This window comes from Patella vulgata, chromosome 1 (genome assembly GCF_932274485.2).
Source record: "Patella vulgata chromosome 1, xgPatVulg1.2, whole genome shotgun sequence".
Lineage (NCBI taxonomy): Eukaryota > Metazoa > Mollusca > Gastropoda > Patellidae > Patella > Patella vulgata.
Window position 1 is genome coordinate 67,943,635 of NC_065879.2, and position 25,383 is coordinate 67,969,017.

General features: G+C 37.4%; 2 protein-coding genes across 2 annotated transcripts in view; one reads left to right on the forward strand and one right to left on the reverse strand.

Moving 5' to 3' along the window:
• LOC126832578 (uncharacterized) lies at positions 1-17,826 on the forward strand. The gene is made up of 9 exons (XM_050563413.2): positions 1-130; positions 11,132-11,404; positions 12,512-12,741; positions 12,976-13,150; positions 14,288-14,392; positions 14,791-14,926; positions 15,413-15,543; positions 16,232-16,502; positions 16,758-17,826. The coding sequence occupies exons 1-9, from the start codon at positions 76-78 to the stop codon at positions 17,005-17,007; spliced, it is 1,626 nt and encodes a 541-aa protein (XP_050419370.1). The 5' UTR covers positions 1-75; the 3' UTR covers positions 17,008-17,826.
• The window catches only part of LOC126832584 (failed axon connections homolog), a 14,156-nt gene continuing 6,300 nt past the window's right edge, over positions 17,528-25,383 (reverse strand). Inside the window, exons 2-6 of the mRNA XM_050563428.1 lie at positions 21,518-21,653; positions 20,395-20,591; positions 19,702-19,898; positions 19,127-19,243; positions 17,528-18,358 (exon numbers count right to left, since the gene is read on the reverse strand). Coding sequence (XP_050419385.1) covers positions 18,255-18,358; positions 19,127-19,243; positions 19,702-19,898; positions 20,395-20,591; positions 21,518-21,653 — 751 coding nt within the window. The 3' untranslated portion in view covers positions 17,528-18,254. The remainder of the gene's footprint in view (positions 18,359-19,126; positions 19,244-19,701; positions 19,899-20,394; positions 20,592-21,517; positions 21,654-25,383) is intronic.

A 25,383-nucleotide genomic window follows, 5' to 3' on the forward strand; every position in this document is an offset into this window, starting at 1 on the left:
GCCGGTAAAAGACACCCATTATTAAAGTTTAAACGTGACTTTTGGTCCAAAATAATTATTTCACTCAACTGGGTGATGGATTTTTTAGACTTTCTGTTAGCGTTTGGATTTCTTGCCCAAACAGTCCAAGGTAGGGTTGTTTTCTTTTCTAACACTAAGTTTCTCTACATTAATATTTCTAATTAAAAGGAAAGTGAAGACGCAAAAGGTTTTCTAATACAGACCTATGCTTCATATACACAATTTTATATTTCACAGAAAAGGAATACCATGCATAAGCCCAGGAACGCCCATTAAACAATTTGCTGCCCCCGGGTTCGAATCTAGTCTAGGCGAAAACAATACTTTTGGGATTTTTTAAAGTCGAAGAGGAGTTGTCTTTAATGGTCAAAGACATTTCTGTGGAATACACATTACCGTGATAACATTTGTCGTTATTTGAGAATTATCTGGTTCGATTGTTTGAAAACTGTCGGGTGTTGAAAACCCCGAGGGATAGGATAATGAATGATATGAATCAAGACATCAAATCAGGCAACCAACGCATTTTTTATGCTCTTATTTTTGTTTGTTTAGAAAACAAATACCTTTAGAGGGAAAGTGCCAATTAAGATCTTTAAGCAGTGGATCATATAAAAAGTCGGATTATTAATACAGATTTAAAAATATATATATTTTTTTTTTACATAATATTGTTTTTGTTTAAGAAGACATCATTTGTATGAAATTATAAGTGTGCAGGGGCTTATTATCACCATCATACCCTAATCGCCTTCATTTTCAGCTGTTCCAAAATGAAACAACATTAAGTTTAAAGTTCATCACATAGACCATAAGACCTTGTTTTGTTGGTTATTTGTTTTCATTTGTCGTTCGTTTACTTTCTGCAGTCAACTGTCCATACCTTCATTGTGTTGTCAATGTTCAGTTCTTTCACTGTATAGTATATTGATAGAAATAAAGTTTTTTGTATCTTGTTCATCCAGTCTTGCCGAGCACTCTTAAACTGAAATAGACAAGAGGGAAACTACGTATTCCTTGGTCTGACCTTCCACAAACAATTAACAATAACTTGTAATGACTCAGGGTAGCTTGTTTCATTATTATAAGTAAAAACTGTGTTTTAGACTTTGTAGTCTAGCTGGTATATATAGTTTTTATGTACCTGACTATGTTGTAATATGTTGTTGAAAGTTACCTGACATTTAGGTGTAAGAAAACGTTTTCACGTGGTTACGAGGAAGTTAAACGATCTCAAACCACATTAAAGGAAATAGTTTAACTACCTCTCTATCATCCTAACAATAAATAGAAACAATGACAGATTCTATATCAAGTTTTAATATATATTTTTTGAGACGTATCCTTTCAAACGGCACCCTCGGTTAAAGAGCCAGGGCGAAACCTAGCAACAATAAATTGGAATAGGTAGATAAACTTCCAATAGCTAATCAGATTTGACCGATTTGTTAAAACATTTTGATAGCCTTGGTTTTAAACCTTTCTTGAACCGCCTGTCATTCGAGTGTTTATGCTCCGGGAAAGTATATTGTTAGATCCTTTAAACTGAGCCAAGTTACATACCTAATTTGGAAGAGACACTGTAGATCTGGTGTCACGGGTACCGGACATTAGATGCTCGCTGTAGACTGGGTCCGTGAGAGGGTGGAACAGCTGGGACACTTGTCCAGGGGACCGGGGGTATGCCAAGTAATGTTTTAAGAAAAAGTGCTGGTATAAATTAATAAAATTACTTGATTGTAAAGTAAGAGAAAACCAGTGTTTTTTTCTGAATGTGGGTACCCAGTGGCGTGGGTAGGATTATAATCGGGTTCTATTAGTTAATTTCTTGGAAAAATTAATGAATTAAAAACTATAAGCTATTTAACCACACTCTCGTCGCCGTCGGGGTATCCGGGCCCGGCAAATAATCAGGGCGTATAGCCCGGGCTTGTAAAACTCTACAAGGATAGTGAGCGCCCCAGTGTTGCGCTCTGCCGCCAGTGATCATGCACGCGGTTATCGTTTACTCTAGGTAGACTGACTGTATCCGATCATTATAAACGAAACTGAAATCGAATCTTTTACTTTCGTCTTCATTTCGTTAGGCGCTAAAAATCTCGATGCTTTTCGATATTCGTGCTCATTGCGGACTTTTTCCCGACAAGTGTGGTTTAGCAAAGCGACCGCCAATTACCCATGCAGATAAACGCCAAATGACGCTAGAGACCATGTATATTTCAAAAGACTCCGATCCCCTCGCCAAGTTTCTTGTCTCACAGCCCGGATGACCCTGGCGCGGGCCGTAGCTGTAGTGTACACTTTATCCAAGGGGGGTTGGATGGCCGAATGGTAAGCACGTGCGCGCTGTAGCAGAAGGTATGTCACTGAGTCAACTGGCGTGGTTTCGATTCCCCGGTTGTACGTGACATTGGGTAGGGTCGCCTGTCCAACCTCGTGGGTTTTCTCCGGGTCCTCCCACTGTTACATACCCCTACGCGCAAGCGAATTTATTGAAATAAAATTGAACCGTGTGTTAGTCCCGAAATGACCTAGTTTGTGTCGAGTAGACATTAAACTCTCCCTCTCTCTCTCTCTCTCTTCTCTCTCTATCTCTCTCTCAGAGCATAACTGAGTATGGTGACAACCCGCAACACCGGTACCAATATAGTTCCTTTCAGAAAGGTGTCTGATTGGACTATGAAAATACCGCCCTACCCCCACCTCTGTTCTAACGCTATTGGAGACCCTACCGTCTATTTTTCACTGTGATTTTTCTTTGTTTGCCATGGAATAATTTCTCGCCAAATCTGACACACAATTATAATAATTCAACATGTGTGAATTGGTCCGGCACTACACTATAAAACTCGCCCTTGGGCGGAAAACTAATACCAACAGGTCAGGCGGCAGTCAAGCAACTTATCAGAGTGCGAACTGAACATGCAACCACGTGCTTATAGATCTATCGCACCCTAATCGCTCCGTGTTTTTATTCAACTTAATTACCTTCTACTTAAAACAGACTTGTCAAAATTTGCTGAAGTCATGATCTGACATTTCACTGGCCAAACAATTTTTCATTCATAGCAAGTTTAAAGTGACGACCTTTCAGATATAATCACCAAGGAATGTCGTTTTAAATCAACTAAGGTTATTATGGTCAATGCATGGTATGTCGCACCACATGTTCTTAGAGCCATTGGCAATGGACAGTCCGAGTCCCCCTTCAACCTAGAGTTTATTATGTCTTCTGCAAACCGGGACCATCAAATTAGCAAATAATTCCCCAAAACTGTGTATAGAGGTTTGTCGTTTTGCTAATAACTATGCTCCTTTGGTGTGTGTATGTGTGTGTGTGTGTGGGGGGGGGGGGGGCGACTCCCTAAACTATTGTATTTCTCTTACGCTTAAGCGAATTAGTGAAATAAAGATGTACCACCAACGTTAGTTACTTTGCTGTCAAGGACCTTTACGCCGAAGTGCATCAGCGAATAAAGATTAGCAAATGCTACCCCGGACGTCAGCTAGTTTGTGTTGAGGTGACGTAAAAGCCCATTTCTCTCACCTTGTTGGTGAACTATTTGTCGTTATAATACATAGACACAACGTAACAAATTTATCACCGAGTCCAGCCGATTTTAGATGGAAGAATAAGCTTCTCTTGAAAAGTAAAAAAAAAAAAAAAATAGTCCAAGTTGTCATACTAAGATTAGTATAAATCCACTCGAAATCCATGCTTAGACTTTATTCAGCAGTCCCATAAACAGCATGACGTGACACTTACTTCCGGTGTCTTACGTGACCTACTGACCCCTTCCTGTTAGTTATATAATCCCTGGCAATGACTGGATCAATGTACCTTTGTTACATTTGGGTATTCCACAAACATTAGGCTGTCGTCTGCGTCACAATACGATTATCCAAATTCTAGACCATGCCTGGTTATTAATATAGACAAAAAGTTACAGAACAGTACAGAACGAAACGGAATGGAATGAAATGGTGGGAGTGATGGGGGATTAAAGGGCTTAAATCTCAAACTCATATTTTACCATGAGTGGGCCCCTGATATCAAATATTTAAGACGGGTACCGGACATTAGATGCTCGCTGTAGACTGGGTCCGTGAGAGGGTGGAACAGCTGGGACACTTGTCCAGGGGACCGGGGGTATGCCAAGTAATGTTTTAAGAAAAAGTGCTGGTATAAATTAATAAAATTACTTGATTGTAAAGTAAGAGAAAACCAGTGTTTTTTTCTGAATGTGGGTACCCAGTGGCGTGGGTAGGATTATAATCGGGTTCTATTAGTTAATTTCTTGGAAAAATTAATGAATTAAAAACTATAAGCTATTTAACCACACTCTCGTCGCCGTCGGGGTATCCGGGCCCGGCAAATAATCAGGGCGTATAGCCCGGGCTTGTAAAACTCTACAAGGATAGTGAGCGCCCCAGTGTTGCGCTCTGCCGCCAGTGATCATGCACGCGGTTATCGTTTACTCTAGGTAGACTGACTGTATCCGATCATTATAAACGAAACTGAAATCGAATCTTTTACTTTCGTCTTCATTTCGTTAGGCGCTAAAAATCTCGATGCTTTTCGATATTCGTGCTCATTGCGGACTTTTTCCCGACAAGTGTGGTTTAGCAAAGCGACCGCCAATTACCCATGCAGATAAACGCCAAATGACGCTAGAGACCATGTATATTTCAAAAGACTCCGATCCCCTCGCCAAGTTTCTTGTCTCACAGCCCGGATGACCCTGGCGCGGGCCGTAGCTGTAGTGTACACTTTATCCAAGGGGGGTTGGATGGCCGAATGGTAAGCACGTGCGCGCTGTAGCAGAAGGTATGTCACTGAGTCAACTGGCGTGGTTTCGATTCCCCGGTTGTACGTGACATTGGGTAGGGTCGCCTGTCCAACCTCGTGGGTTTTCTCCGGGTCCTCCCACTGTTACATACCCCTACGCGCAAGCGAATTTATTGAAATAAAATTGAACCGTGTGTTAGTCCCGAAATGACCTAGTTTGTGTCGAGTAGACATTAAACTCTCCCTCTCTCTCTCTCTCTCTTCTCTCTCTATCTCTCTCTCAGAGCATAACTGAGTATGGTGACAACCCGCAACACCGGTACCAATATAGTTCCTTTCAGAAAGGTGTCTGATTGGACTATGAAAATACCGCCCTACCCCCACCTCTGTTCTAACGCTATTGGAGACCCTACCGTCTATTTTTCACTGTGATTTTTCTTTGTTTGCCATGGAATAATTTCTCGCCAAATCTGACACACAATTATAATAATTCAACATGTGTGAATTGGTCCGGCACTACACTATAAAACTCGCCCTTGGGCGGAAAACTAATACCAACAGGTCAGGCGGCAGTCAAGCAACTTATCAGAGTGCGAACTGAACATGCAACCACGTGCTTATAGATCTATCGCACCCTAATCGCTCCGTGTTTTTATTCAACTTAATTACCTTCTACTTAAAACAGACTTGTCAAAATTTGCTGAAGTCATGATCTGACATTTCACTGGCCAAACAATTTTTCATTCATAGCAAGTTTAAAGTGACGACCTTTCAGATATAATCACCAAGGAATGTCGTTTTAAATCAACTAAGGTTATTATGGTCAATGCATGGTATGTCGCACCACATGTTCTTAGAGCCATTGGCAATGGACAGTCCGAGTCCCCCTTCAACCTAGAGTTTATTATGTCTTCTGCAAACCGGGACCATCAAATTAGCAAATAATTCCCCAAAACTGTGTATAGAGGTTTGTCGTTTTGCTAATAACTATGCTCCTTTGGTGTGTGTATGTGTGTGTGTGTGGGGGGGGGGGGGCGACTCCCTAAACTATTGTATTTCTCTTACGCTTAAGCGAATTAGTGAAATAAAGATGTACCACCAACGTTAGTTACTTTGCTGTCAAGGACCTTTACGCCGAAGTGCATCAGCGAATAAAGATTAGCAAATGCTACCCCGGACGTCAGCTAGTTTGTGTTGAGGTGACGTAAAAGCCCATTTCTCTCACCTTGTTGGTGAACTATTTGTCGTTATAATACATAGACACAACGTAACAAATTTATCACCGAGTCCAGCCGATTTTAGATGGAAGAATAAGCTTCTCTTGAAAAGTAAAAAAAAAAAAAAAATAGTCCAAGTTGTCATACTAAGATTAGTATAAATCCACTCGAAATCCATGCTTAGACTTTATTCAGCAGTCCCATAAACAGCATGACGTGACACTTACTTCCGGTGTCTTACGTGACCTACTGACCCCTTCCTGTTAGTTATATAATCCCTGGCAATGACTGGATCAATGTACCTTTGTTACATTTGGGTATTCCACAAACATTAGGCTGTCGTCTGCGTCACAATACGATTATCCAAATTCTAGACCATGCCTGGTTATTAATATAGACAAAAAGTTACAGAACAGTACAGAACGAAACGGAATGGAATGAAATGGTGGGAGTGATGGGGGATTAAAGGGCTTAAATCTCAAACTCATATTTTACCATGAGTGGGCCCCTGATATCAAATATTTAAGACACAATGAACAATTTTAAAACCCGTATGGAGGTTTGGATGGCCGAGTGGTTAGCGCGCTGTATCATACGGTCTGTCATTGAGTCAACTGGCCGGGTTTCGATTCCCCGTTTATACGTGACAAGGAGTAGGGTCGCCTGTCCAACTTCGTGGGTTTTCTCCAGGTCCCCCGGTTTCCTCCCATAGCTAAAGACCTCTACGCGCAAGCGAATTATTGAAATAAAATTGAACCATGTGTTAGTCCCGAAGTGACCTAGTTTGTGTCGAGTGGACGTTAAACCTCACCCCCCCCTCTCTCTCTCTCTCTCTCTCTCTCTGTCTTCCTCTCTCTCTTTAAAACCCGTACACGTCGACGTATACCCTATGCCCGCAATCGCGATTTGAAATGAGGAGCCTTAATGAACGAGACTAAACGTCAGTGCGTAAGTGAAATGTCAAACCGTACTTCTGATGTAGACTGGACTAACCAGGCGCGAGCGACTGTCATTCAATTTGGAAATCCTACTTAATTCGACGAATAAAACTGATTAGAAATTACAATTAAGGTTTTTAAACTTAATGTAAATCGGTAATAGAGGCACGTGTATTTAGAACGGTAATACGAAAAGTCCCTTGTGTGAACAGAATAACAGAACCTCGTATAGCCCGGCACACATAACCATCTGCAAAAAATATCATATACCATTCTTCGTTTATTATATTTTGCTTGATGTTTTTATACAACATATACTATTTCCACATTTTCTCGAGTTACAACATATTTATCTAAAATGGATAGGTTTAGCTCAAAAGTTTATTAAAATTCACACTTGGTGATATTGTTAGCCCGATGACGTCTAAGTTCAAACTATAATAACCACACCAGTTTTGTTTTATATCCACCCATAGAAATTTCTTTATTCACATCCCTAAACGTGTGAAATATTCATTATTATCTTTTCTTTTGCAAAAGAAATAGTCTTCTTTTTGGACCTAGGTATGAACTATTTTTCCAATTATGTTTCAATTCTTTTGAAGTGTTTGAGCATGACAAGAACAGACAATCGAGTACCTTGAACTTTGCTTTAGCTACTGTTTATATTACTTTGTGTGAAGGGTATTTCACATTAGTGTCTCGAATATATAATCCAATTAATATCTTCTTTGATATCATCATATCATAGGTTGATATAGTATAAAACCAAGGTCTCTAATGTATCGTGTGTTGATATATTTGATGAAACAATGGACAAATCTTAGTGTTGTTAAATATTTAATATCAAAAACGGACAAGTGTTGATATAATTTGATATCAAAAAAGGACAAGTGTTTGATATGTTTGATATAAAACAGATAAGTGTTGATATATTTGATATAAAACAGACAAGTGTTGATATAATATAAAAAAGACATGTCATGTGCTGATATATTTGATAACAAAAAAATGACTGGTATATTTGATTCGAAAACAAATATTGATATATTTGATGTAAGAAAGACACGAGGTGATATTTTTGATATAAAACAAGAATAAGATGCACCCTTTGATATCAAAAAGGACAACTGCTGAGATATTTGATATGAAAAAAGACGTATTGATATATTTGATACAAGTACTGATATATCTGATTTCAAAACAGACAAGCGGTGAGATATTTGATACAAAAAAGACAAATGGCGAGATAGTTGATACAAAAAAGATAAGCGTAAGATGCACTCTCTATTACCTAACATCATTTTGGAAATCTTACCCCGGAAATTAGGGTGACACATATTCGATATTACCTGAATAAACCATGTCAGATGGACCGTTGAGATATTGACCGGACAGTTGGTGACAATCGTTATTCATAGTAAAAACAAACAATTAAGGATTAAGAACGGACCCCTGGCTAATTCCAAAGATCGTTCTTTCACGTTTTATGTCATGGTAAATGTTTTGTAATGCGCGAAACAATTATTTCAGTATTATTTTCACATGTACAAAAAAAATCTTAACTACAAACTAATCTACGTGGATGAATGTTTTTTCTGACGTTGGTCACATCCTAAAAAATTTGATGGGCAGTCGTGTTATTCACTTTGTCACGACTATTAAATAGAGACTCAAGAAAACACACACTTACTTGTGTAAATCGTCAAATAACCTCTACACCATGTCCCGAATTGAACCGATTATAACAAACAGTATTATGAAAATGTCGCAAAAATTATTAATCCAGTTATGTTTATATCTAGGATGCGACTCGACTTGTCGCCCAGTAATAAATTTCACGGTTGATATCGCATCTTATGTTTTAAAGTTACAATTTCATATTTTCTAAGAAAGTCAAAACATAATTATTTCTATATCTTTTGCTTAATAGGTTGTCAACTCACTATTATACGATCATAGGTGTCATTCTCACACATAAAACTCATTTACACCGGAAATAATAACACAATTACCTCCCAATTACCTCTCTTGTTTTCTATTCTCCACCATGGAGTAGCTAACTTCAAACGTTTGAATTTGTCGATGAAAATGATATTTTTGCCAATTTCTCAACTGGCAATAGTGAATTATAGGATTAATAGGATTACTCTTTAACAAGGTGGGACTGTTTATAGATACCATCTATTTTAAGGCTTTATTTTAATAAATTTTAAAAATATAACTTAAAAATATGAAATTGCAACTTTAAGCAGGGATGAACTGAGAAAGAGTCTACGAGTATGGTAGGCTGGGAGGCCCATAAAAAAGTCAATGTTCTCCTCACATAGTTTCGGTGCCGTTTATAGTCGTGTATTTACGGCATGTTCAAAGAATTGGTAACATCGCCAAATGTAGTATTATCGGACTTCCTTGTTGTGTTTCATTTGTGATCGTACATAAAACCAAAGGTTAGTTCGTCTCTAAAACTTTATTATTAAACTGTTTGGCTTCGATGGTCCTCGTTCTCAATAAAGCATAGGTGATAGCTGCTCGTAACATTTGGGTAAACTCTGGTGAATTTCGCTCAACACCCTCTTTTATAACCCTCTAATTTCTGTACGTCATAGACTGGCCTTCGCGTTAATCTCCTTCCCAAAAATGGAATAAATATCCCCATTCTCAAAAAAACGGGGCGCTGGGGAGGGGCGGGGGGGGGGGGGGATAACATTTGATGGATATTTTGGTAACGGTAAGGATTTTACCAAAATATCACTGTTTTTTATGTATAAATATATCACTCAATTCATTAAGTACGTGTAATTTGACTCTATAGAAAGTGTGAACCAAATAATTAGTTAAAGATACAATGGTCGCAAGAACCATAGTATTACACAAATATTAAACATGTGCATAAGCTAGTTACATTAGGATATACCCATCACGATTATCAAACATTTCTCGTGCCCGGAAGGGAGCCATGGCGGCTAAGTGGGTGAGACGTTGGCTGCCTAGTCTCGAGGTCGCGGGTTTGCTCCCGGTGTTGGCCGAGGCAGTTAATCGGGATTTTCCAGCGTGGTTTTCCGTTGTCAGTGGTGCAGACGGCTGTCCAGTCGTTCCGATGGGACGATAAACCGAGGTCCCGTGTAGACATTGACGTGCACGTAAAATAGCCCTAGACAATTTCACTCATAGCTCACTGTATGGTGTATGCCCGTCCTATAGCCCAGTCGGGCAGAACTGTAGAACATTAAACCCCATTTCATTTCATTTCATTTTTCGTGTCATTTTTTTGTCCAATTTCTCTAAAAAAACTTTTTCTGTTGAACATTATATGGGGGGGGGGGGGTATTGTCCCGGCCATGGAGCGATGCTGATCATGTTGTATCTAGCCGGTGGCTTTAACGGGCCGCCACGCCATCACTGGAGTCTGGAATGGGCTAGTATAATAGACTTTCTAGGCCGGGTGTGCTGGAAGTGGGCCGGAATTCGGAATCCTACAATGGGGATTCCGAATTTCATCCGAAAATTTCATCGGATTCACCCGACACTGTCGCCCCATTAATAATATGACGATATGATAATTTTACAGGTTGATGGTTGTAAATTACTTGCTGCTGGGCCCTTATTCACGAAAACTATGTTACAACCGAAATTTTAAGAACTACTGCAACTTCATTGGATATATGCAAATTGATTTTACTGGTCAGCCAATCGAATTGCAGTATTTCTTAAAATTTCGATTTTATCTTAGTTTAAGTTTTCGTGAATAAGGGCCCAGGTCGGGGTTTTGACCTAAATTAATCGATTTATGAGATATATTATTTGACAGAGATTATAATCAGATATGCCACCAAATCGCATATTTGGGGTTCATTTTTCAAAATTTTCCTGGGGGAGAGCCGCGGTCAGTAAAAGGGGCCGCTCCGACACGGGAGCCCGGGCCGCTTTCCGGCCCCAATCCGCCCCTGCCCAACATTAGATTTGTGATGTTTAAGATGGATGCGCTCGAAAACAGTTGATTAAGTTCCTATGTAGGTCCAATGGTTTGGACTGTAAAGAAAAGGCTTTTTAGTGTCAAAACGAACTTCTGCATTTTTCAATCTCGCTTTTGAAGTTCAAATTTTGTGATCCTAAAATTGAACACTACTAATATTTATACCTTATCATTACCTTATTTTTAATAGGATTCGAGGATTCTCCATGTGCGGAGTTAAAACGAAAATCTAACATAGAGAAATGCCTGGAGTCTATTGGACAGCAAGCTAAAGATAGGTCACTCTTCTGGTTTGGTGAAGAATACCCTTCACGATGTGATGATGACTCGTTATACATAGCTGATTGCTTTAATCCCCGACCACGTGTTACAGATAGCCTAATATCAAGGGTTTACAGTAATGGTGTGTTTGATGACGCTGCCTTGGATAGATTCATAGAAGTTACATATTCACAGGAATCGGGTAAGAAATGATATGTTTAACAATGCCTTAAAAGTGCCAGTAATAATAGGAAATATATAACATTTTATTGCGTGACACCAATGGACTCCGAATAACAATTACCTCCCTAATTTCATGGTATGTAGCAATCTCCCCACCCCTTTCGCATTGCATTTTCCATTGACTTTTTGGTCTAGAATGACATAAGAGTGTTGGAATATTCATAATTTTGAGGCCGACGAATCAAGAAGTAAACATTCATGAATCATGGAAATCGCATACTAAAATGACATCACTGTCCTTAGATTCATTTGACGAGGCCTACCAAATAATCGAAGCGGTGTGTTTATAACGATTAATGTCATGTTCTATACAGTATCGTAGACAAGAGAGAGAGAGAGAGAGAGAGAGATGGGGTTTAACGTCCACTCGACACAAACTAGGTCATTTCGGGACTAACATATGGTTAAATTTATTTCAATAATTCGCTTGCATAGGGGTCTTTAGCAGTGGGAGGAAACCGGAGGACCCGGAGAAAACCCACGAGGTTGGACAGGCGACCCTACTCCTTGTCACGTACAACCGGGGATTCGAAACCACGCCAGTCGACTCAATGACAGACTTTATGATACAGCGCGCGCACGCTAACCATTCAACCATCCAACCCCCCTCGTAGACAAGAAAAGTTATGGATTTAATATTGAAGTCAATAGGGAGATAATAACTGGTAACGGTTTCTTTGTAATGTAACCCAAAAGAGAGACAAAGGAGCAACGTTAAATTGACAGACCAATTTTGAAACAATTCAAAAAGATCTTGTTCATTTCATTTTCTATTTTTATTCAATGAATCTGGAGAAATCTGTGAGAAAAAAAAGCTATTTATCATAGTCGCGTGCTGGTGGCGTGTGATTATCACTCATTACACTAGAACATTAGACCAAAATTCTGAACCGCTCCGTATTTTAAACTGAAATGATCAAAGTACTAATAATTAGGCTATTTATTTGTGTTGTTTGATTTACATCTCTAACCAAAATGTTTCCACGGATACCATTTAAATAAATACAAAATTCATATGTATGGGTTCAATTCCTATCACTGAAACTGGATTAATATTTATTTTCAGGTTCCTATTTCGCTTGTGAAAATGATTTTGAAACAACAGAAGACAGGGCAATAACTCTGGACCCGCTATCTAGTAATGCTTACACACCATGGCAGTTGCGTACTGCCCCTATGTATCGGTGGGATTATGATGAAGGCGATCTATATACTTTGATATTCTACGATGTGGGCTATATGTTTATTAAATCTTTCATCATCAATATTCCTGGATCAGATGTTTCAAATGGGGAAGTAAGTCAAGATCTGATCTCATAGCCATAGGTCTTAGAGAACCCGCAGGCTCTCATATGTGTTAATGCACTTCAAATAATAATATGATCTTACATAGGGCTTGGTATTTGAATTATTCTAGTCGCAATAATTTATTGTCACTATCCTATTCACAATAATGTCAAGACGCAATATTATCCTTCAGTTCAGAATATATTGCTTGTAGTTTGGTGCATTATTATTTTGTAATTCCAGGTTATTCTGTCTTATGAAGGTCCAATGAACCCGACAAGAAATCGCAATCCCTATCTATTCATGTTATTCAAACAGTCTGGATATTTAAGAATAACCCCGGACTGGAGAAACATTCTATATCAGAGGTCGTCAGCTTTTGATCTTGCCGAATTTGACAGACAGTTTAATTTAACAGGTAACACTATCAAGTACTGTAGATCAATCTTATATCGATTTATAACAATTTATAATTAGGTACTGGTATTGTATAGAGAGTTAAATCTTACAGGATAATATACATGCTGCTGAGAAATGGACTCCCAGGGGAGGTAAGAAGTTAAGATGACCGAGACCAGAATAATGAATTGTACAAGTCACAGGGCGACAGAGTAGGACAAAATGAGAAAAATATATTTACTTCTTTCCCGATTTTCAACCTACTGGAACAGACAATAGGCTACACCTTTGGGGTTAAATCTATTTTCCTTACTCATTGTTTCCCAATCTTTTTTTTTTTACCTTCGTTCACCTCCTTTCGAGCGAGACCCATACTTCTCATTCACGTCAGTTATGTATTGACGTTCAATACGTCACATAGCCATATTCATGTTCTGTAACCAAGAAATTTTGACTATTACATACTATTGTTGATGCATTCAGCCAAAAACAGTCAATGGGACAATGAGCGTGACTGGGGGATGACCTATCGTCTTGAGGGAGACCCATGGATGAGCTGAGGTTTCCATGGTAAGTCTCTCTGATCTGACTGACGTCACTTGCAGCAACCGACTAAACTCACAAATCACGCCAGGGTCGCTGTAGACCCCTCTACACGTTACACCATCGCAAAAACAATCAACCCGAGGAAAAGCCATTAAGCCATCAAAAATACAAATCACACGGGTCAGCTCGTCTTGGAACGCCCCCCCCCCCCTAAATTAACCCGGGGTTCCACTTGGATCCCAGTCGGGAATCACTGCACTAGATGGTTGGTTACATTCTTTATCAGAGTCACACAATACAGGCTATGAATAAACGAATAATTGAAATTCTTTGACGGATCGGAGTAAGGGAAGTAACTCTAAATAAACCAGGGATCAGACTAGTAATCATCTTGCCCATTGATTTCAATGTTAAATTATGCCATTCCTTGGCCTATAACATTTTTTATGTGGAGGTGGTGGGGTTGGGCGGTCTGACGATCTTTATCTTGTAAACTCACAGAGCGTTAACTCATAGCGTAGGTGAGTCAGGGGATAACCCAATGCCCCACTCGCAGAATGGTTATTCCACTGGTAGTAACCATGTTTACAGATCTGTTTTGTTACTTCAGGACCTTTAGCTTTAAACTGGATACAAGTAACTGGTGATCCGTATGCTGCTGAACGTAAAAAGACAACAGGTTATATGAACACGTGTCCATATTTCGTCAGTGAAGGTTTGTGTCTGTTTGTAGGGTTTAACATCCTACTGTTCTGCTCCGACCGGGATAATGAAGACAGGCATGCGTCATACAGTGTGCTATGAGGGAAATTTGCCCGGGCATCGGCACTATGGCCTACTCTTATATCGAATTCCAACCGCCAAGGGTATGTCATAGTGCCGCCGTCCGGGCTAAATTTCCTTCATAACACACTGTATGGCGTATCCCCATCTTCTTTAGCACAATCGGTGTAGAAATGTTAAACAACATTTCAATTTCAATTCAATTCCGACTAAAACCCTTTTAAGTCGAGATATGGGGCCACATAATAATAATAAATTGTCTGGAAAACAATTCTTCAACATTTTAAAATTATACTAAGACTTCTTAAATACTAAACCATATTTTTTCAGCTTTCAAAAGCCATCAGTTAGAGTTCTTACCAGAAGCACAAGAAAGTGCACATCATGATTTAAGTGTTTATATTAACGTGACCTTTACCTCTCCTGCTGTGACCTTCAACTCTTGTTGTTCAGTCTATGAGTATCCGTAAGTTTCTATTATTATTATTTTTTATTGATAAAATAAAAGGAAAAAATAAAATTACAACAAATTGTTTGAATCATCGTTGTTCTGTTCTTAAAAAGATTTGAACTATATTCATTTTGACCCGGAAATAAACGTCATAGTCCGCCTAACTTGATTGTCATATATTGTCACTGGTGTCGTCGGTATCTGGTCACAACCTACAAGAATGTTAGGTTGGAAAATACATTTCAAACGATTAAGGGTTTTTTTTTTCAAATAAGCGGGATTGGGTGGTCTAGTGGTTTAACGCGTGCGCGTGAAATTACAAAGTCTTTCAAATAAAATCATCAAACATGTCTAAACTCTTGCATAAAAAATTGTATTTAACACCGCTTTCAACAAAAAATATATCTTTAGTACATACTTCTGGTAATGGAGTTTGATAATCGTCATGGTGATAGATATGTCCTTTCAATTTGATAACATGTTTTGTTTTTTTTATTTCAGGGCAGCCACGTTTTCCCTCAATCCACTTGGTAACGGGCATATACAAGCAGCGTATATGCGTAGTGATGTTTCCCCCATGGTAACCCTTTCTATGGCAACAGCATTTCCAAATATAAACAGGGATTTTAAAGGTTGGTCACTGTAAATCTAAGTGCAACTGACAAAAATTATATGTTAGCAAGTAAATGATGCGTTTAATGATACCCATCACGAGTAATCAATTTCAATATCTATTTCTGTTCTGTCAAATAAGGCAATATAAGGAGCTAAATCTGTATTCTTTGATACCTAGAAATGCACATAAATGGGTCGCAACGCATAAAGGAATGTATTTAAACTGATTTCCATTCAATCGTTTCTGTTTTACTGTAATTTCTAATCTGTTCGGCTAAATATGCGATGAATGACAGTTTTTGGCGTCTGGTTATTCTAGCGTACACCGGCAGTAATGTGGGGTGTGTTGAGACTCGTTCACCGACTCGTTTCATTAGAAATGGCACTCTAAAGCATTTTGGCACGCGATTCGCGTGGCAATTTTACAATTTTCATTTTGTATTAAATAAGGGATATCAGAAGCCCATATTTTCGCCTTAAGATAACAACATCAATGTCGATTTAAATTGACCAATAAGTCGTGTTTGCAATAACAAAGACTGTGGATGATACTGCCAATCTTAACAACGTTCAACACCCTAATAAAATTATTAAATTGGTTCGTGTTTAGCTATTCTTACAATATGAAAAATAGATATTATTGTAATGAATGGAATATTACTATGACAAAGGATTGATCTCAACAAGAAAGATTTTATTTTTCAGATAAATTATTAACGTTAATGGTGTTGGATGGTGACGTACCATTTCCACAGTTTGGGGATAAAACAGAACCCTTTCTACATTGGCTTGTAGTTAATATCTATGACGGAAATGTCACTAAGGGACAGACTGTGGCCCCTTATGTTGGTCCCGCGCCGCCGGATTCTAAACCACACACCTACCATTATCTTCTATTTGAACAAGACTATGTCCTCCATCCGTCTGAGATCGCCGCTTATGCCAACAGAAACTGTAGTTATTTGTTTAAAGGGAGGTAAGTCTCAGATGCCTGTTGTACGAATTCTGTTTAATATAGTTTGAATGTGTTACTAGAATGTAATAACAATAGCATCGGTTTTTATATGCCAAAGCAACCGTGCTCAGTACTGTGTAGAGTCCGACAGAGTGCAAAAAAATATCAGTATAGGGAATTTGAATCGCAAATTGTATTGCCAACGAATTAGGTCCAGATCGACATTAAGGCTGAATATAAAAAAAGTTCTTAATATATAACTATATTTTTCCTCAGGTGTCGATACAAGTCCAAAACAGTTATTCAGAATCACAACCTACAGCTGATTGGTGCCACCTGGCACGTGACTGCTAATGACGAATATGTGCGTTACGTATACACAAGTTTGGGAATGCCATGGTGTGACGTTTGTAAGAACGTGGATGGTTTCGCCTCGCCGTGTACAACAGCCGATTCCATAAATACTCTGCCGTCTTTATTCAGTGTGGTTATCGGGATATTCATATATATGATTATGGCATCGTGAACAATTCCTAATGTCTTTTATTTTTAAGACAATTAGAAAAACATTTCAAGAAAGAGTATAATAGACTTTTACCTCTAATAATTTCAATCTGATTACAATACAGATTCATATTTCGTTTCGTTTTTTTTATACTTTGGATGGCTTACACTAGTTGTACTAGAAGGTCGCATCAGGGGTCGTACGAGCGACTTTTGACCCTATGACGTCTGACGTTGACGTTTCTAGTGGTTTACCCACAGTTCCGTGCATCGCACGTCAAGAACTCGCCGTAACAGACCGTTTCATTGGCTAATTCGTCACTTCGACCAGAACACCGGAAATATACCAACTCTTCCAGATCCTAGTGTAGTAAGGACAAGTAAAACGAAATTTTGAACTATAAAAAATGAAACTAAATAGGATCTGAGTTTTAATCAGATTGTAATAATGTCCAGTTCAAACCAATGTTTGTTAAGTGGAAACCGTCATAAAGGATTAACATTTGAGTTTTCGTAAACTCCATTTAGTAGAACTAACAAAATAATATTACCACTTTTTATTGTAATATGGACATATTGGCAACTATTTCCAGTTTCATTTGTAAATAATTTCATAATTTATTCCATCTAACTTTGGTGTCTAAGATGTAACTTTGCTTAACAGAGAAAGATGATCAGTCTTGTAAATATGTAAATATATTTAAGTAGTTGAAATAGATTTTGTCAACTGATTCGCTTAACATCTTTGGCGTTTATTTTTTATGTTTGTCAGTAACCTCGTTTTGTTTGTAAATTGTTATTTTCCTACTGTAGTATTTAAATAAAATTAGATTTTATTTTACGTCAATAACAATTCCTTTCGAGTTTTAAAGCAGGTAAAAACTCCTTTGATTTAGGACTCAGCCGCTTTGATTTATGACTAAACCCCCTTTGATCTAGGTCTAAACCGCTTTGTTTTAGCCTCTATGATTTAGGTAAAAAAGCTGGTTAGGTTAATCTGGTCTGTTATTTTCATTGGAGATGCGATCAAATCTACACAATGAATCGTGGCTTCCGGGGGTTCAACTCATTTGGTTCCGCAGACTGGTTGCACTGTGAATTGTTATCGTTTATCACACATATAATTATTTTTATTTAATGTCATGCTAATCCCAAGGTTATCAACCTTGAATTTTCTCATATTTTGTCAGTCGGACTGACTGATTAATGTTTTAACCTTTGCAGATTTATTCAATATTCAAATTCACCCTTTTTAGTTTTTATGTTGTTTCACTTCTTATTGTTATTGTTGCCACGAGTGATGAGTTCGTCCCAATCTGGCCAATATCTACTCTTTATTCTTTCACAGTAATCAATTAAATTTGTGTATTTCTCTGAAATTTAAAAAAAAAACATATTTGTAAAAGAATCGGACATCAATATAAAGGGGTAATATTTAGACCAAATCGTCAAAATTGACCCCAAATCATCTACATGGGTATAAACAGCGATATCTCCCAGGGTTTATTAACACTGTGGTGACGGGTCGAGTTGGAATTTTATCCTACATAAAAAAATTTGTAAAACAACACTTTTCATGAGAAGATTCTCACGGTCTGTTTTAAAAGCTCAGTGTGTAGTATTATATATGCCAAAATGACGATAGAGACCATGTATTTCTCAAACATTTTCAAGGCCGGGCGGGGGGGGGGGGGGCACCCACCTTCCAAAGATACAATGCCTCAGGTACCGGGCAAACCCCCTCCGGCAAAAATTCCTGGATGAATGCTTGTTCATTATCGCAAAGAATTTGGCCACCCGTGTACACATTGGGGTGCAAGTAAATGAATAATATTGGAGAGTGTAATTCGAAGTATAAAATAAAATTATAATCCCAGAACCCTGTTTCACGAAATTTTAATTAAAGATAAAATCCAAATTTTAGTAGATACTTCAATTTTGATTGGCTAATCACTAAAATCAATCGAATATTATCCAATCAAATTACTAAAATTTGGATTTTATCTTAGTTAAAATTTCGTGAAAGAGGCCCCAGGAAATTATAAATTATCGTATGTTAGTCTGACAATGATATTCATAAATTGTCTACCGAACGTTAAACCCCCTTTCACTGTATATTATGACAATATTTTTAAACTTACCTCTAATAGATGTTTCCATTGGTGAATCAGGTGTCTGCCAAACAAACTGACACAGCTGACCAAATATAGCACAATCTGTTTCTGTGGGATTATCTCCTAGAAAATACTTCTTATTCCCTGTCAATAACGACCATTAATATAATGTAATATACGACCATTACCGAAAGTTATCCACAGTGACACAGTGGGGTCTTACACTCCCGGCCTCAGAAAATCATTGGCATTTTCTAGTCTGGTGACGGCTTATCTCACACTACTGCACCATCACCAATGTGGGAAATTTTTCTGGATATCGGCGTTTTACCCCCCTTTTCATTGAATGTCAGCTAATAAGGGTTGTTTTAAGTGCACACTAACGAGTACATTGCCCCCCCCCCCCCACATACGTCTTACTGGAAAATCTCAGTACCTCTTAATTAGTGACCCATATCTTGGCTCCAGTGACAAATAGTATATAATATTATATAATCATCGCAAACAAAACCTAGGCAAAAATAACACCATGGCAGTTACCTTGACACTGGCTGGCGCAAATGGGGTAGAAATGAAACATATTAATGAATCTATAAATTTACCTATAAAATCAGATATAAATCTAAGGTCATCCTCTATTAGTTGAATAGTCTCCGTTCGTGTGTGACGACCCTGGCCCTGGGCGTGACAGACAGATCGAGCCTTTCTCTCAAATATCCACAGTATGATAGAATTCAACCCGACCATACGAAAAATAGTTTTATTTTTGTCATAAACAGCTCTCCATAATAATAAACCCCTGGGAAAAAAATAGGAAATATGTTCATAAATGCCACTCCAAGTAAATTAGAGATGGATAATTAATTTTCTGAAATGCTAGGACGAGATTGATCCAATAGAGTTATAATTTCCATAGTTCGTACATTTATCTGTCCTCTGCAATTCGACAAATTGAATTACTTGTAGACTTGGCATTAGATCTTGCCCTGAAAACAGCGGATGTTGTTTCTGTTTACTGCTGTCACGTATGCAGCATCAACACCTGTAGTCCGGGATTATGTCAGAGAACGATAAACTCGAAATACCAGGAAAAAGAATACAAGAGAGAACAGATGTACCACCCCTTTGAAGCATCAAGGCATAAACGATCAGCCTCCCCCATTCCTGACCATACATTTTAAAGTTTATAACATATACATGTGTTAAGAAAATGAACCTCAACACCGCAATTTCTCCTCCATACAGACGATATTCCAAAGATCAAAGGAAATTGACATCATATAGTCTCTACTTACCAGTAAAGATGATCTTCTACAAGATGTGTAAAAGAAGCCCCAACAGCCTTTTGTTCTGGCGTCAGTTTATCGTTAATTTTTATATTAAATTTATTTTTTAAATATCCTATGATAAAATGAGAATCAGGTATGACGTCATCATTATACTGTATCCAGGGTGTCTTGCCTTTACTACTCATAACTCTATCGTATACATTCTGAAATATACATCAATTATCAAATCAGTAACAATCTATAGTCTAAAAAAAACATAGAGTAGCAGAATTCGTAACAGTTTATATTCTAAAAACACAACACATAACAAAATCAGTTACTGCTATACAAAAAGCTGATATTAAAATCATTAACAATAAATTATTATAAAAACGAACACCAGTTTTATCTATTAAAGTTGAAGCGCGCCTAACGTCAGCAAATTCTTAACGCAGGTTTGAGACATAAAACATTATACAATTTCAAAAACACAATATCCTTGTTATCTAACTATTGTTAGAATATATTAATAGATGGACCATCCCCTTTAAGGTTGAGTTTTAGACCGGTAATAATCTCGCTTAAAGGAATTTCCATTGGTTTATTAGTATATTGTAATCTTTCTATTCATCGTAATGATCCAACTTAAATGTGTTTTTTTTTAATTCACAATCCAGTTTATGAAACCAACCCAACCGCTAATGAATGTGTTTACCCATCTTACGTACTTGGTCGGTCACGTTTCAGCAATTATACATTGTTATTGGAGATTTGTTTTTTGGATATTTATTGATTCAAAAACCACTCGTTTATCACCAAACAACAAAACAAAGACACTCGCTTAGAACCAGTTAAAACTGCTACAGGAGTCAGGCCCATAACTAGAGGGGGGGGGGCAGTTTTCGCCCCCCTTGTGAAAAAATTATCGACCATAAATCAATAGATATACATTGTCCGTCAATATTACAGCACCCCCTGAGAACACTTCCTGCCCCCTCGTTGCTCTGAGCTAGTTACGTCCCTGACAGGGATACGTACAGACATTACTATTCTGGCGCTCAAATACAGAATCGTGACTTTCGGGTATGGTGTATTAAACTTGTTGTATAAGGTGATTTGTTTTATAAAGGGTATATATTATTAAACTTACCTTATAAGGTATTTTGTTCATTCTGAGATAAGTTTCAAGTTTAATAACAAATGGTGAAATACTAGGACAGTAGGGACCAGATCCCAATTGATGTACTATAACTGTGTCTTTAGGATAATCAGCTTTAATTACTGATCTGTAATGATAAAATAAAATTAGCCGTAAGATACCAGAATATATCAATTAAAGCGTCATTATTGGAGATTAGGTAGTTTTCGCTAGATTAGTTAAAATAGATAATGTAAAGGAAATAATATGCTGAAAACTTCAGTCAAATTACTTCACTCTGGGCCGGAAAATGTTCATTTCAATAACACTGTATATAGCCTCGACTGTCACTGTTACCGTTGTTACGATAATAAACAAAGTCGGGATTATCCATTATCCGTTGAACCGCAGATGGGATTCAAATCTGTTTATAATCTGATCGTCGGATGATTTATTGGCGCAGGATTGTATGATGCTATCTGGAAAATATATGACTTACGACATACAAGCGATAAACGATCTGATTACCAAGTATATTTGTCTATAATCATATTGTATGATCTATAAACTGTCTGGTTAATGCGATCAACAATCACAAAATCCAATTCCACACATACAACTGTCAAGAAAATAGTCTGATATTGTCAAAACAAGGTCAGCTTAACTTTTGTTCCTGAATTCATTACATCATTCGCTAGGTAAATGAAAAGCGTATAATGAGAGTGAAGGACTAAGGCCACCAGTCCCCTCAGCAAACAAATTCAAGAATAATTTTAATATATAAGCATTAAAAGAGGTGTATCTCGCAATTTGTAGGGAAAGGAAAGAAACGTATTTAAATTGTGGTTTGTTTCGGAGAATATGGTCAGACTCACTAACCATGCGGTTCTGGATTCGATCCCGGTATTGTCCGAAATATATCCTTGGGATTTTCCAATCTGCCTTCTCCTCGTCAGTGGTGTAGAGCGGGGGACATGACACAGAAAGACGCCCAGGACTTTAAAGATTCACTGAGAATTGGATCTCAAAGTAAGAGTAGCCAGCAGTGCCGCTGTCAGGGTAAAACTTCGCCTCATGGAACACTATATGGCGCGTGTCCATAGAAAATAGGTTAAACCACATTTCAGTTCATTTTTGAAATGTGAAATACAAGTTCTCGCCGTGTAACTAAAAGTTGACAAGCTTATAAAAGAGAGGTATAAGATAGCCTGACAGTATATGTATCACCTACTGCACATGACAGGTTATGGTAGGTTTTATATTAATTGAAACATTTCACGTAATTAATCACTTAATTAGTATAGGCTCGCGGGTTCTAGCCGTCAGTTGGTCAACTGGCTTCCCTGTTTAGTTAAAGGGGAATGCCAGACATTGTAGATTCTTTATATTTCCTATAATATTTCCTATAATATTTTGATGGCGGTGACCATGTTGTTTATCTTATAAATAAAGCAAAATGTGTTAATATATCGTTCGTTATAAACTAAAGTTTGTAAATATTAAACAGATGTCACATCCGCATATAAAGTAGAATTCACTCGAATCTCTCGTTCTGTTTTTAATAAATATACCGTGCTCAACAGAATAAGCAGACACCTACCAAACCAAAACTGATGACGTGATAATCTTATCAGCAGTTACGTTAGGCTCACTGTGATTAAGAAGTGCCAAGGTAACAATAAACCTTATTGTACCAGAAGACAAATAAGCATTGTCCTTATTTTAAACTTCACAAACATATTAAAACAAAACCCCCACGTTAAATGCTATTGTGAGTTGTGTGTACAACCAATGCATTACCCTTTAATAATGTCTATGACTGTAAAATAAAAATGGTGGTGTGACATCAACAGAAAGTACTGTGAGCTTCAGGAAACATTAACTTACGCTGGATTAACCGATTTCAACCATTTTAGAGAAATGTTGTTGGTTTTTTTGCAAGACTTCTTGTTGATATAAAATTTGTATTAGCCTAGAATATCGTGTCTTTATATGCAAATTTAATATAATTCCAAGAAATAATTAAATCAGTTTAAAGTTGATCTCAAGACAAGATTTTATACATTTACATGTTTTGTATTCATTGTATTTATGCTCGTCAAATGTGACAATTTAATTTATACATCTGTCCGCATGATACAAACTAATTTACGATTTATTACATGTTAATTACCTATCGTAACTTCCATCGATTCTGTTGTGTCTTTCAATTTAATTAGGCGTTAGAGATTTGGCGGTCTTCGACATTTGGTATATCTGACCATTGTGTTCAAAATTTGAAACAGATCAGCTTTGCGATCACTGAGATATTCACTTTGTAACTTTTAATTTATTACATGGACAAATTTACACCCTGCAAGAAAAACTATAACTTCATCATCTTGTAGACATTATAGCATAAATAAACCGACTGGGGTAGTCCCAATAACATGTGCACTTATTCGCATGACGTTTTTCGTTGAATCAGAAGGGCACTCTAGAGCACTGACATTTATTGGGTCGAATACGGCATTTATACATTACATGTTGGCATTTCTATACAGGTTTCCTCTACAGATATACTTTAGATCTGTTTCAAATAAAACAGTAACACGCTACAGGTCATACTCTTTTCAAAGACAACAATACGTCATATGTTTCAATTGTATAAAAGTCAACATTATTATGTATCATGTAACCAAAATAACATAACGTTGTGTAGCAAAATAACATAACGTTAAATGAAACGTACACAATAATAAGCAGCTCAGTTGCCCCTAAAAAATGATCAATACTCACATTCCTATGGGTATCTATTGATTAAACGCCATCATCTCTAGTTTCATGCAATTGTCTATACAGGTGCGTGAAAGATGACTAATTTCTACCCGCTAACATCGCGGCAAAGCGGGTACCTAATTTCAATATGTTAAATTACTATCTAATTATTTAAAGATACATTATGGGAGATTCGATAACGAGTTGGCAGTTCTCACTATAATAATTAAAAAGTAGATAACGTAAAGGCAATTTGCTGAAAATTTCATTCAAATTGATTCAGTATGAACCGAGAACTAAGCGAATAAAATTTCTGCCTAGCCTCGGTCATCATTACTAAAGTCAGTACGTTAAACAGCATAGTCTCGATTATCCAATTAATCGTTTAATCGAGAAGGAAAGTTATGCAGTAAATCGGATCACAATCCACTTAAGATCGCAGGCTAGCGATGCCATTTAGAGTTGATTATGGTCTGGATACGTTAATTAATGTCATTAATAATTTAGATAACATTTCAGGCCTAAAGAAAGACCTGCAATAGACAGATGTAGCTCTTGCATAATGTATATTTAAAGAAAACATTTCAGCCCTTATTTTGTTACATTTAAATATTGATAATATTCATTGGTCTCCTTGAACAAAGTGAACCCCTCTGTCTGCTCATGTTGAGTGCAAATCTACGAGCCGTTCATATTATGCAGTAGATTCAATGTTAAATTTTGATCAAGTAAGTGATTTAAAAAAAAATACTTTCATGGTGTAATCCCGAGTAATTGTATGCAAATTGCTGATACGATTGTACCTTGTAGAACAATATAAAATGTATAAAAAGAAACGCAATCGACATCGCACTGCCTCCCAAAATTCCTTTCTTATACATATTTATTACACCTGGTTCTCATATAGGTAACATTTGTATGTAGTTTTATAAAACCACTACTTATCCAGATAGTCTTCCGTGTTGATAAACGGGTTATATACTTAAAGGGGCAACATGATAGAATGATAGTCAAACACATAAATTAAAAAAAATTATTTTATGGCCAGTTGCAATCTTTTATTCATAACCACTGATTGGAAAACATTTCCAAATTAATTTTCTTCCTAAAGAGAAGGGTTT